This window comes from Brassica oleracea, chromosome C2 (genome assembly GCF_000695525.1).
Source record: "Brassica oleracea var. oleracea cultivar TO1000 chromosome C2, BOL, whole genome shotgun sequence".
Lineage (NCBI taxonomy): Eukaryota > Viridiplantae > Streptophyta > Magnoliopsida > Brassicales > Brassicaceae > Brassica > Brassica oleracea.
Window position 1 is genome coordinate 15,612,120 of NC_027749.1, and position 11,647 is coordinate 15,623,766.

Below are 11,647 nucleotides of genomic sequence, written 5' to 3' on the forward strand. Positions count from 1 at the left end.
TTTAGGGTTTAGGGTTTAGAGTTTAGGGTTTAGGGTTTAGAGTTGAAAAATGAGGTTTTGGGGATAAGATTTCAAATTTTGAAAAATTAAAAAATTAAAATTTTTAAAGGATAAACTTAGAAAAGTGCTATTTTGGTCATTTTATTTTTTGAATGCTATTTTTGTGATATAAACTTAGAAATGTGTTATTTTGGAAATTTGCCCTAAAAAATATCCAAAAATGACTAATCATTGCTATTTTTTGAACTAATAAGACAAAAACAACATATTGACATTTATTATTTTAAACACTTATTTTAATAGTTTTACATAAAAAAAGTTTAAAAACATCATACATATTGAAACAAAAACATCTTCTAAAACATCATATAAAAAAACAAAAAGAGTAAAAAAAAACATCTTTTTCGCCAGTTTAACGATGTATAGGGTGAGACTTTCTCGTCTCAAAGAACATTTTTAACCATTGCGGAGCATTTACAACCACATATGACCAAGACTTGGTTTTTTAGGTGACACCTTGGACAATGAGATCAGCCCCTCCATTGGTACATTTATCTTCTTTACTTACTCACTCAATACCTTCCCTGACTATCATGATTTCCAAAGATAGAAACTTGAAAGATGGCCATCTCCTTGGTCAAGTTATCACTCCAAGTATACATTCATTATTCATGATCATACATCTAACAGTCCACAAAAACACTTCAAAGTTTCAAATCATGTAAAGAGGTTAGGGCTGAGAAAGCACATGCATTGTGCATCAATACATACTGAGTTGGACTCTCAATACCCAAGCATCTCCTCCAACCTTAGATCTTGCTGCCCATGTTGCCCTCATATTACATGTGAGCCAAGCATTAGGAGGAGATTTCTACCTTCTGAGGACATTGTTTTCTTCAGCATTAATTTTACGTTCCTCTTAACACGTTGAGCTCGTGCGCCATAAACCACGATTCAGCTTCCTCTTTGGCTTTTGAGACAATCTCACTGTCTTGGTATCCACGTCTTTCAAACACAAATGTCATTTTTGTTTTTCACAAAAACCATGTGACCCACAGAAACACTTTCATGATCTCAGCCCGAAAAGTTTTCAATCTAGCATTGCTACTGATGTAGTGATAGTTCTCATAAAAATAACACATAATCACCAAGTGGATTGAATTTGTCACGTGTAGGAAGGATCCTACGAGTTTATCAATCCGGTATGGGTGGACACATCATCATCAATTGTAGTGTAAGAGAAAACCCATAAAACATACCCCAGTTTTTTCGTTTCCTAAACATCTTCTTTTTATCCTACACATAGCCAAGCACTAAGTAGCTTTGATTTCTCGATGTAGTTTCTACTTTAACCCACACATATTTTTTAAACTACCATTCTTGGTTCATCATTATCTAACTTTGGTACCATAGAGCCTTCGGAAAAAAAAATCCTTATTTCTTTAAATGGCATTAATTCCGCTTTTTCATGCACAAAATCTAAATACACCTGAAGCAGCAGCATGCAAAGAACTGACTTAAAAAGTCCTCCAAAGAAGCAACTTCTCATTTTTCTAGTGGGCATACATTTTGTAATGATATGCGCTCGCAATAATTTTGTTTCTAAAAGTATATGATCGGTGAGGTTTTCATGTAAGGAAGTTATTTGCCTAAAGTGTTGGAACTCTTAGAAGCGTTTAAAATGAATAAATAATTATTTTTCTTAGTATTACTGAATTTTCCGTGAACACTTAAACGGTTAAACCGACATTGGTTCGTTTTGTAACCGATCATGGAAAGATAGGGGTATGAGTAAGAAAAGAGCGGAAGCGCAAAGTCAATTAAGGAAAGCTCGGCTGCTGGATAATGCATGTTCTAAGCAAGACAAGTTTGACAATTGTCTTCGCTCTTCTTAGGTGATTCTTCAACGTTGGAAGAACATTCTTCTTGTTCTTAGGAAATACATGATGGATTTCTTTATAGTGATTGAATTGTTAAGTACTATGTTTGTGGAAAATTATGGTTTAATCTTGATTGCTTAATGCATATTAAGATAAAATGCAGTGTTTTGAAAACTAGACAGGACCGGCAGTCGGACCGTGACTCGGCCTTCTAACCGGTTTCAGATTGTACTAAAAACAAAATCTTAGTTATACCGGCAAAGTAAAACTCGTTAAACCGGTGACCCGGTTCGATATTAAAATCCGATTTTTTCAAATTCAAGCAATTTTTTTTAAAAAAAACTGCAAATTTTAAAAAGATTTCATAAAGAAGTTCATATTGTTTTTAAATTTCTATCTAGTAAATAATTTTTCATTATTTTTTATATTATTTTTAAAGTCTTCACTTTATTTTCATATCATTTTAAGATTCTAACAATGATATAAAATTCTATAAAAATAAATTTTTAGTTATACATATATATATATAGTTACTTAATATAAAATTTAAAACCCGGTTGGACCGGTCCGACCATTGACCCGTCTACAATGCCGAGTCAAGTCCGATCTGGTTTTCAAAACATTGATAAAATGTTAAAGAACTAAATTTACGAATAAGATAAATATGGAAATGTTAAACTGATGATGTGTATGAATTGTCGAGTCCATGAACTTTTGGTAGGATGAACATATGTGTTGTATGGATCACCGGTTCGATGGACCTTCGATCGTAAGAACCATATATTCTGTGGACCTTCAAGGCATGTGGATCTTCCAATGAGTGGACCTTTAATCGTATGGACCATCAGATTGGTGACCTTCGGTCATATGTGTAAAATGGCTAATTAGTGTGAAAATGACAATATTAAGAAAATTGGCTAGGTAAAGAAATGATTAAAACGAAGTGTTAAGTTGTTAGAACTGAATATGTAAAATGGATTGTTTACGTTATGAGTTGCATGTGGGAAAAATTGAGCACCCTCACCAAAGAAATTGTATACTCATGTATCTTTTGTGGTGCATGTGAAGATTAATTGTACGGATTGGAGCACAAAGCTATCAAAGATCATCGAATCATGATTTATGACTCCCTGTAGTTAACATCCCTATTTATGAGTTAGATGATATTATTTGAGATTTACAACATTATTGTCGTAGCCTATAAACGGTACAGTATTTGGTGTCATATTTCATTAATAAAATCTAGTTATTTTCTTAGTTTATTTGATGGAAATTATTTAACTTTAACTTAAAATTTTAACATATTTCCTAAAATTTCGAGATTGGGTGTTTCACATTTACTCTTGCCTCGGCAGTTATTTCACCTAAAAGCATACAATCCAACAGATGCAAAAATCTATCTGTCAAAGACAATCCTACAAAATCATCCCGAACATTATTTAAGCATAGTATAATGTTCACGTACATTGGATTGTTTCATTTGCATGTAGTGTAATATATCTGATATAAAAAATTTATTTAGTGAATATCAAAATAATTAACATTTGGTCTTAAAAATTTGATGTGTTATGTCTATTATTGAGAAGTTTTTATTTTTATTTTGACCTATTAATTTTCATATTCCACGGTAGTGTTTTCATATATCACTTGGATTCGAAGTCGAACAGGTTAATCGGTGAACCATATATAATACGGTTTGGATTCAGGGAAAACTCTATTAATTAAAAACCTGATAAAACCTGGTAAACCAAGTAAAAACTCAAAAGTCTGTCATTAATTCTTGGGACATGTATATAATACAATTTAGGTTTAATATTTCATAATCTTAAAATTCAATAAAAATTCAAAAGTTCACCATTAACCTGCGACCCGTATATAGTACAATTTGGGTTTAATATTTCATAACCCTAAAACCTAAAGTGTAATTGTTTTGTAGTAAAAATAACTTGAAACAAATTATAATAAAAAGATGTATCAAAAGTATGTGAATGGGTAAAAGCAAATAAATGTAATATAGGTTTTTATATAATGAAGATGTTGTGTCACATTGTTAATTAAAAAGCATGATGCATTTGTTTAATGTACAGAGAAAGCAATATAAATTATGCTAATATGCCACAATGTATTGTATTGGTCTCAATTTTGAAGGATTTTATAGTGTGCATTTAATTAGAAATCAAATCATTTTAAATAAAAAGCACTCGTCAAAATTAATTAGGATCATATAGTTAGGAATAAATCAGTAAAAAAATTAAATTTATGAAAAATCAGTAAAAAGATTTAACTTATAAAAATCAGTAAAAATTAAATAATTATCTTTACTGATTTTTAGGTAACTAATACACATTAATTGTGATTTAATTTAAAAGGCAATGGCATGACTGTAAATATTTACAAAACACAAAAAAATCTCAAAAAGGTCTTGTGTTTTAATACACTTAGAGTGTCACTTTCTAACACTTTAACACTAAAAATTTTTGACTAGCACTTTAAACCTTCAAAGTGACATTTTTATCATAATAAACCTCTAAAGACGTTTTCCTGTTCATCGTTGACCGGTACTGTTCATTTTACATGTCAAAATGATGACGTGTTAGTTTCTTTTAAAAAAAATACAGAAAATTCTAATGAAATTGGAAAAAATTGTAAAAAATTCAAAACAAAATTCAAAAAAAATCTAAAAATTCAAAAAAAAATTAAAATTAAAATTTCAAACTTAAAAATAAAATAAAATATTAAAAATTCTAAAAATTCAAAAATAAGATCTATAGTTAAAATGTCAAATTTAAAAAAGAAAATAAAATTTTAAAAATTCTAAAAATTCTAAAATAAGAGCTAAAATATTTTTTAAAAAAATTGAAATTTGTCTTTATTTATTTGTATTTATATATTTAGAGCATAAGAGTCTTTTGCATCTTTAATGAAATATTTTGGTCATTTTCTTTTTTAAGAAAATTTTTTTTGGAACAAAACTCAAAATAATCTATTTGAGAGAATTATTAGTCCTGCGCGTAGCCACCATCAATTAACATAGGGTAAAATTGGCGACTCCCGAGATGCTTTCTGCGAAGTGTATTTAGGCGATAGTCGGGTTATGTAAGGTGTCTGGATATCCGGATTATCAAAAAAAAAGTTTTTGATGGTAGGAAGTTTTGATATATTGTTTTTGATGGTGGCAAGTTTTGATATCATCATAAGTGACAGTCACTTTCATTGGATGGAATTTTAAAATAAATATAATTTTTTTGGTTAAATATTTACAATTTTAATTTTTAAGTTTAAAGTTTTAATTTTAGATCTTATTTTAGAATTTTTAGAATTTTTAAAATTTTATTTTCTTTTTTAAATTTGACATTTTAATTTTAGATCTTATTTTTGAATTTTTAATATTTTGTTTTATTTTTAAGTTTGAAATTTTAATTTTAATGTTTTTTGAATTTTTTAGATTTTTTTAATTTTGCTTTTAATTTTTTACAATTTTTTCCAATTTCATTCGAATTTTTCTGTATTTTCTGTTTTTTTTTTAAAACCGACACGTCATCATTTTGACCAATAAAATGAACAGTAACGGTCGTTTATGAACAGAAAAACGTCTTTGGAGGTTAATTATGATAAAAATGTCAATTTGAAGGTTTAAAGTGCTAGTCAAAAAAGTTCAGTGTTTAAAGTGATAGAAATTGACACTATGAATGTTTAAAATGCGATTTTCCCGTTTTAATATTATAGATTAACAAGATGGGTTTTAAATATATTAAAATAAAATGTTCCATTTCATGGCATAATGTTCATTGATGATAAGCACGTTAATTGTAAAAACATCTGGAAAACTATTAGAAAAGGAAAACTAACAAAATATTTCAAAAGGTATCAAATAACCAAAAATTGGAAAATTTGATTAGAAGGTTAGTTAGTTAGTTAATGAATTTGTGTTTATGTTTTTAATAGAGGATACAATTTCCTTTAAAAGAAATTTGGAAGGTTTATTTCAAAAAGTTGTAGTACCGTTTTTCTTTTTTTGAAAACTATAAAAAAGAGCTTCAGAACCATATATTTTCCGGAAACTGACGCAAAAAGTTATAAAACTTTTCCCTAAAATTTAAATAAACAAAAAAGTGTGGTCAGACAGGAAAAGCAGAGTTGCGTCTTTGTCTGGGTCTGACGATTCTGAGATGGGTCACGGGCAAATAAAATAACCCATACACGCTAGGAATGAATCTCTAGCATATCCCTACAGTTCTATTCAAATACACTACTTACCAACTGTTTTCTTCTAGGAATTTTCACACATTAAAGAAAAACGACATTTTTAACTCCACATTTGAGATTTTATAAGGGTGACCAATTTCTCCAAAATTCATTATAAATAGTAAACAAAAATTGTTTTTTTTAATATAAAATGCGTAGGGGGCAGATGCCCCACCCTTGTTGGTTGTACATCCACCACTGAATATACATACAGTAAAAAAAAAGAATATACATACAGTCAATATAAACAATATTTGTTTAGCTATAAATTGAAAATTGTTAATAACATAACTGTTTGACACACCAAAGTCAAGACAATTTCTAAAGGAAACCAAAAGAAGTTGTTTCCAATTTGTCATAATAGGAAAAATACTGACGCAATTCTTACTATTTGTGAAAGGTAACATTTTGACGAACATGAAAAACAATAATTCCTGGTACTTTTCTCTTGAACTGTCGTTTGACTAAACATCACGATGAAAACTAAAATTATGGCGATTTTTTTTATTTTAAACGAACAGGAAAAATGATTTTGTAATTGTATATAAGATATATATTATCATAGGTTTTCCTTTTTAGTGTTTGCTCAATAGTGTAGATTTTAAAATCTCTGCAATATAACTTAAACTTCTTTTTAACATATATAATGTCCTAATGTTACTTCTTTTTCCTTTTTTTGAACACAATCCTAATGTTACTTCATTATAATTCATTTCTTTTTTTTTACACAAATAAAAAATACAACAAATAAAATGATACATAAAACGATAGAACACATAGAATAACTTAAGATTGATTCTCTTTGAGAGGTCTTGATTAATAGAGTAAAAACTCTATTAGTTTTCTTGCGATCTTCAAATCTTTGTCGCATTATAAACAATGATTCTCTTTGTTGTATTACATCGGCCCTATTCCAATTTAGATCTATATATATTCTTTGGTTTAGAATCAAATGTATTGATTCAACCGTAAGAAATAAATATTGGAACGACCAATTTTCAACGATTGTACGATTGAGACTACATCTTGTACCATGTGTTTTCTTCTTCTCCGTCTTGCTTCTATCTCTAGATCATATTCTGCATGAATCCATGGCGGTTTCTCTGGTGGCCGTTGTTTCCGTAACAAATCTGATAAGATTTCAGATTTGTTTTAAACATCGGATAGTCATCACCCACTTATGATAACCACCGGAAACTACAACAAAACCAACAATATATGTCAGATTTGACAAGGACTCAGCAATAAATGCTGAAAGATATCGAAAGTAATATTTAGAGATTGCACTCAGCAACAAATCTTATAAAAACACAGATTCATGCTTTTGTTTTGGATTGCTCTCACAACTGTTTCTGTGAAATTATATGATTGAAAACTAATTAATGAAGGGGAGGGGGAGAGCCACAGACACAAATGCCGGTCGCCCTAAAGAGATCGACGAGATTGAAGAAATGCAGAAATGGGTTTTCAAAATCACCCTTCAGAGAGAAGAAAAGAAACTGTCCACACGCCCCCTCCCATTATAATTCATTTCAAATAAATCTATATGCAATTTTTAGAAGATTATTTAGTTTTCAATAATACTAAATTTTAATAAAGTTTAAAATCTTAAGTGAATAACACCAAAGCTTAAAATATAAAAAATGTATAACGTGACCAGAGAATTATTAAATACTCCATCCGTTCTTTAATGATAGACTTTTTAGAAAAAAAGTTTGTTTCAGAAAAATATATTTTTTTGTGTGTTTCTATGAAAAATTGTAAACTTCAAGAAAATTAATTGAATTTATTGAATTACTATTGATTAAAAGTTATTGAAAATTGAAAATTACAGAAAATAATACATTTATTATGGTAGTTTAATGTGTTTTTTAATATGTGTGAAAATTCTAAAAATCTATCTTTGTGTAACGGAGGGAGTAGTTAATAGTATTGGAAATTGTAACAAGATTTAAATTCTTTTTGAAACTTTTCCTAATTCACAATTACGTTCAAATATTTTTTGCTCACTATTCTATTCAAGGCTATGGTTGGATAACCGTTGTGATTTCCTAAATTTTAAAAAGTTTTGGTGTATCTACATTTTTCCTAGTGTTGCAAATACCAATACAAATTAAGGTGATTATTGTTTTGTTAGATTCTAGATTTTGGTTTTTGGTTTTTGGTTTTTGGCTTTTGGTTCTTGGTTTTTAGTTTTTGGTTTTTAGTTTTTGGTTTTTGATTTTGCAGTAGATTTTGGTTTTTCGAAAAACTTGATTGGTGGTTTTTGGTTTTTTGTTTCTGGTTTTTGCTTTTAAAAATAATAAATTTTAAATATTATGATAGTAAAATATCTATTATTGAAAAATAAAAAATAAAATACTATCATCAAAGCATACATAATTAAAAAAAAATATTTTAAAACAAAAAAAAATCAATTATAAAATAAAAATGTATCTTGAATCCCATAAAGATGCAGAAATTTGATCTCGAATGTCTTCCATATAGTGCACATGAGTGTTTTATGTTCTTCGTCTTCATCTGAATCAGAGTCTTCAGTTGGTACATTATCAGTTGGATAGTCCGAATCAAAATCAAAATCTCCTAAATTTGATAGCCTGGTAAAATTATGTAAAGCCATTGTAGCTGCAACAACTCTTCTTTGAACATGTATGTTGTATCTTGGCTTCTCTCTTAAAACCCGCCCTTTTCCTTTCCACACACCAAAAGTCCTTTCAATAACAGATCGCAGCGAAGAATGTCGTTTGTTAAACATTTCTTTATAACTACTGGGCGGACTAGCTCCATCATATTGGCTAGGATGATATCTTTTCCCTCTATACGGAGTAAGAAATCCAGGTCGAAGAGGATAACCAGAATCTCCTAAATAATATTTCCAAAAGGTGTAGTTGAAAATTGATGAGGTCCCTCCATAGCTAGTGCTAAAACTTTTGCATCATGAGCTGATCCCGGAATACCTATATATGCATATGTAAACAACATGTCCATATTGCATATAGCTAAAACATTTCTACTGGTATCACTTTTCCTGTTCCAATATTTTTCTGAATCTTTTCCCGCAATAATGACAGGAACATGTGTTCCATCAATTGCACCAATAAATCTTTTAAAGTAAGGCCAATAATTTCTATTGGATTGTAACCTAGGATGAGGTTGCGTGAGCTCATTTGGACCAGGTATAAGCAAATCAACTGCCATTTTATCAAGAGCACTCAACAGTTCATTGAATTTCTTACTTATAGTTTCCTATGAAAGACCAAATATCTTCCCAACATACCTCTGAGTTGCATTTTGAGTACATACGTTAAGGAATATTGCAACACTTTCCTCGATGCTTACATTGTCAGTCTCCTTCAACTGATAATCATCCTTAAGCTTTTCACATAACTGAATGTATACCGGTGGATACATTCGAATTATGTTATAGCATTGTACGTCGTGGCCGTGAAGTAATTCATATACATATCTTCGACCACGTTCTGGATCCAGGTTCATGCGTTGCCTTTCTATACTCACAGAGTAAGGATCGATGAAGGATTCTCCAAAATTAATGCTTCCATCTTCTGCTTCATCATCTTCAAGCATTCGGTAAAATGCTTCTTTCTAACAAAAAAAAAACAAAAAGTAATGTATTAAAATAAATAAATATTATTTGATAAATAAAAAAATAAAAAACAAGAAATAGTTATTCAAAATCAAACATGAAATAAAATACGACAAAAGAAAATTATTCAATATTTTTTAATTTTCTTATTCAGCTTCTCGATCGATTCCTGTCATTCTTTCGAGATATTTAATTCTAGCATCATCATCGGGTAGTGTAAGGTAAACACGTGCATGTGTCTCATTACTTTGAAGCACAGTCACTGCTCCCCAATATAACGAAGAGTCATATTGAAGACCTGGGAGTTTTTGTAATGAGGCAATTGCACGTTCAAGCTTGTTATCTTGGGCTCGTTCATAAAGTTTTGTTCGTTTCATATAGGCTTCATTTGTCACGAAGTCATATGAAACCTTTGATGTTCCTCGTTTACGTGCTGAAGATGAACTACGCGAAGTGTTTCTGTACACCTGTTTGGACTCTGGTTGTAGGAAGACGGTGTTTCTTTTTGGTTTCTTAAAGGCACATCAGAATCATCTTCTAGATTCACAGTGTCGTGTTCATTCTCGGTAACAGTCTCAGACTCGGTATTCTGATCCACTCCAGAACCTGGATAATATCATCATCGGTTGAAATGTGTTTGCCTCCAAAAAGTCGATCCAATATGTCGATAACAGTGAGGGGGTGTGCCCGGAGCTTTGCAGCATCAGATATTTCCTAAATTAAAAAAAAAAATTAATATTAATTTATTATACATTAAAAAAAAGGTGATGAGTTATGATGTTTAAAGATTACCAGAATACGATCTTTCCACCATTCATCATCCATTTGAATAGCTTTTGTGGTTTCGTGAAATGAAACCCCAGTCATACGGCCCAATCGGCGATAAATGTCATACATTTTTTTATAGAATAAAATTTGTTTTTGAATGGAAGCCATTCTGGATTTTGACCTGTTGCTTCTTGAAATTCGTTTCTAATTCTCGTTTTAATCTCTTTTTTCAAAGGACCGGTACGTCAATTTATTTTTTCCATTTCATTTTCATATATTTCAAGAAATATATGAACTTTCCATAGTATTTTTCCCTTTAATAGTAATATCATACATAAGTTAGCCAATTAAACTATATAATCAGTTAATTAAAATAATTTATTTAGTAAATAAATACCTCTTTGCCATTTGATGATTGTCCTTGCTGTGCCATACCTATAAGAAAATACACCATTAATAGTTAAACTTATGTAACTTAATATTATAAATAAACTACTAATAGCTATAGAGGTAATTCCTACGTACATGTTATTATAATAATTATATAACAATGCATGTATTTATGCTGTAATTATATTTTAGAATAAAATTTTAATTCTCTATTGTAGATATAATATAGATAGAAACCGTACCTTTAAAACAAAAAGTAAAATGTGTACATCCATAATTTTTAAAATAAAAATAACCATAACTATATTATATATATATATTTATTTATTAATAGATAACTATAAAAATTTATTTCCAGGGAGTAAAATACCTTCTCGATTGGATGTAGAGAAGAAGATTTCAAACGAAATGTGTATGATCAGCAAGCTTCCTAAAACTCGACACTTGGATGCATTATTTAAGGTTTACGTTTGATTTGCTTTGCTTTGTGTGTTTGTAGTGAAATAGCTCTGTCTTATATAGTATATTATTTAGCTAAAATTAGTTAACAAAAAAAAGAGAAAAAAAATCATTTTTTTTGTACTAGCTTTTTTAAGGAGAATCCAATAGAATAGGGATTTTGGTTTTTGAAAAAGAAAGAGTAAAATGAAGCAAAAACCCGATTCCCTAAAAAATAGGAAATCTATTTGTCAAAATCATGATTGGATAAAAATTGGTTTTTGAAAAATCAAAAACCAGAAACTAGTGCAGAATCTTCAAA

At 29.5% G+C, this 11,647-nt stretch overlaps 1 protein-coding gene across 1 annotated transcript; it reads right to left on the reverse strand.

The window, feature by feature from the left end:
- Nucleotides 1–8,567: 8,567 nt before the first annotated feature.
- On the reverse strand, nt 8,568–11,359 carry LOC106326097. The gene is made up of 4 exons (XM_013764124.1): nt 11,258–11,359; nt 10,895–10,932; nt 9,465–9,728; nt 8,568–9,082 (listed from the first exon to the last, which is right to left on the reverse strand). Exons 2-4 carry the CDS (start codon nt 10,928–10,930, stop codon nt 9,047–9,049), a joined length of 336 nt encoding a protein of 111 aa, XP_013619578.1. The 5' UTR covers nt 10,931–10,932; nt 11,258–11,359; the 3' UTR covers nt 8,568–9,046.
- Nucleotides 11,360–11,647: the final 288 nt, after the last annotated feature.

Coding starts and splice junctions, on each gene's coding strand:
- LOC106326097 (XM_013764124.1), bottom strand. CDS start 10,930: ATGGCACAGCAAGGACAATCATCAAATGGCAAAGAG. Junction 9,729..10,894: donor AATCATCAAATGGCAAAGAG/GTATTTATTTAC, acceptor TTTTTTTGTTAG/AAAGAAGCATTTTACCGAAT. Junction 9,083..9,464: donor AGTTGAAGGAGACTGACAAT/GTAAGCATCGAG, acceptor ATGCATATATAG/GTATTCCGGGATCAGCTCAT.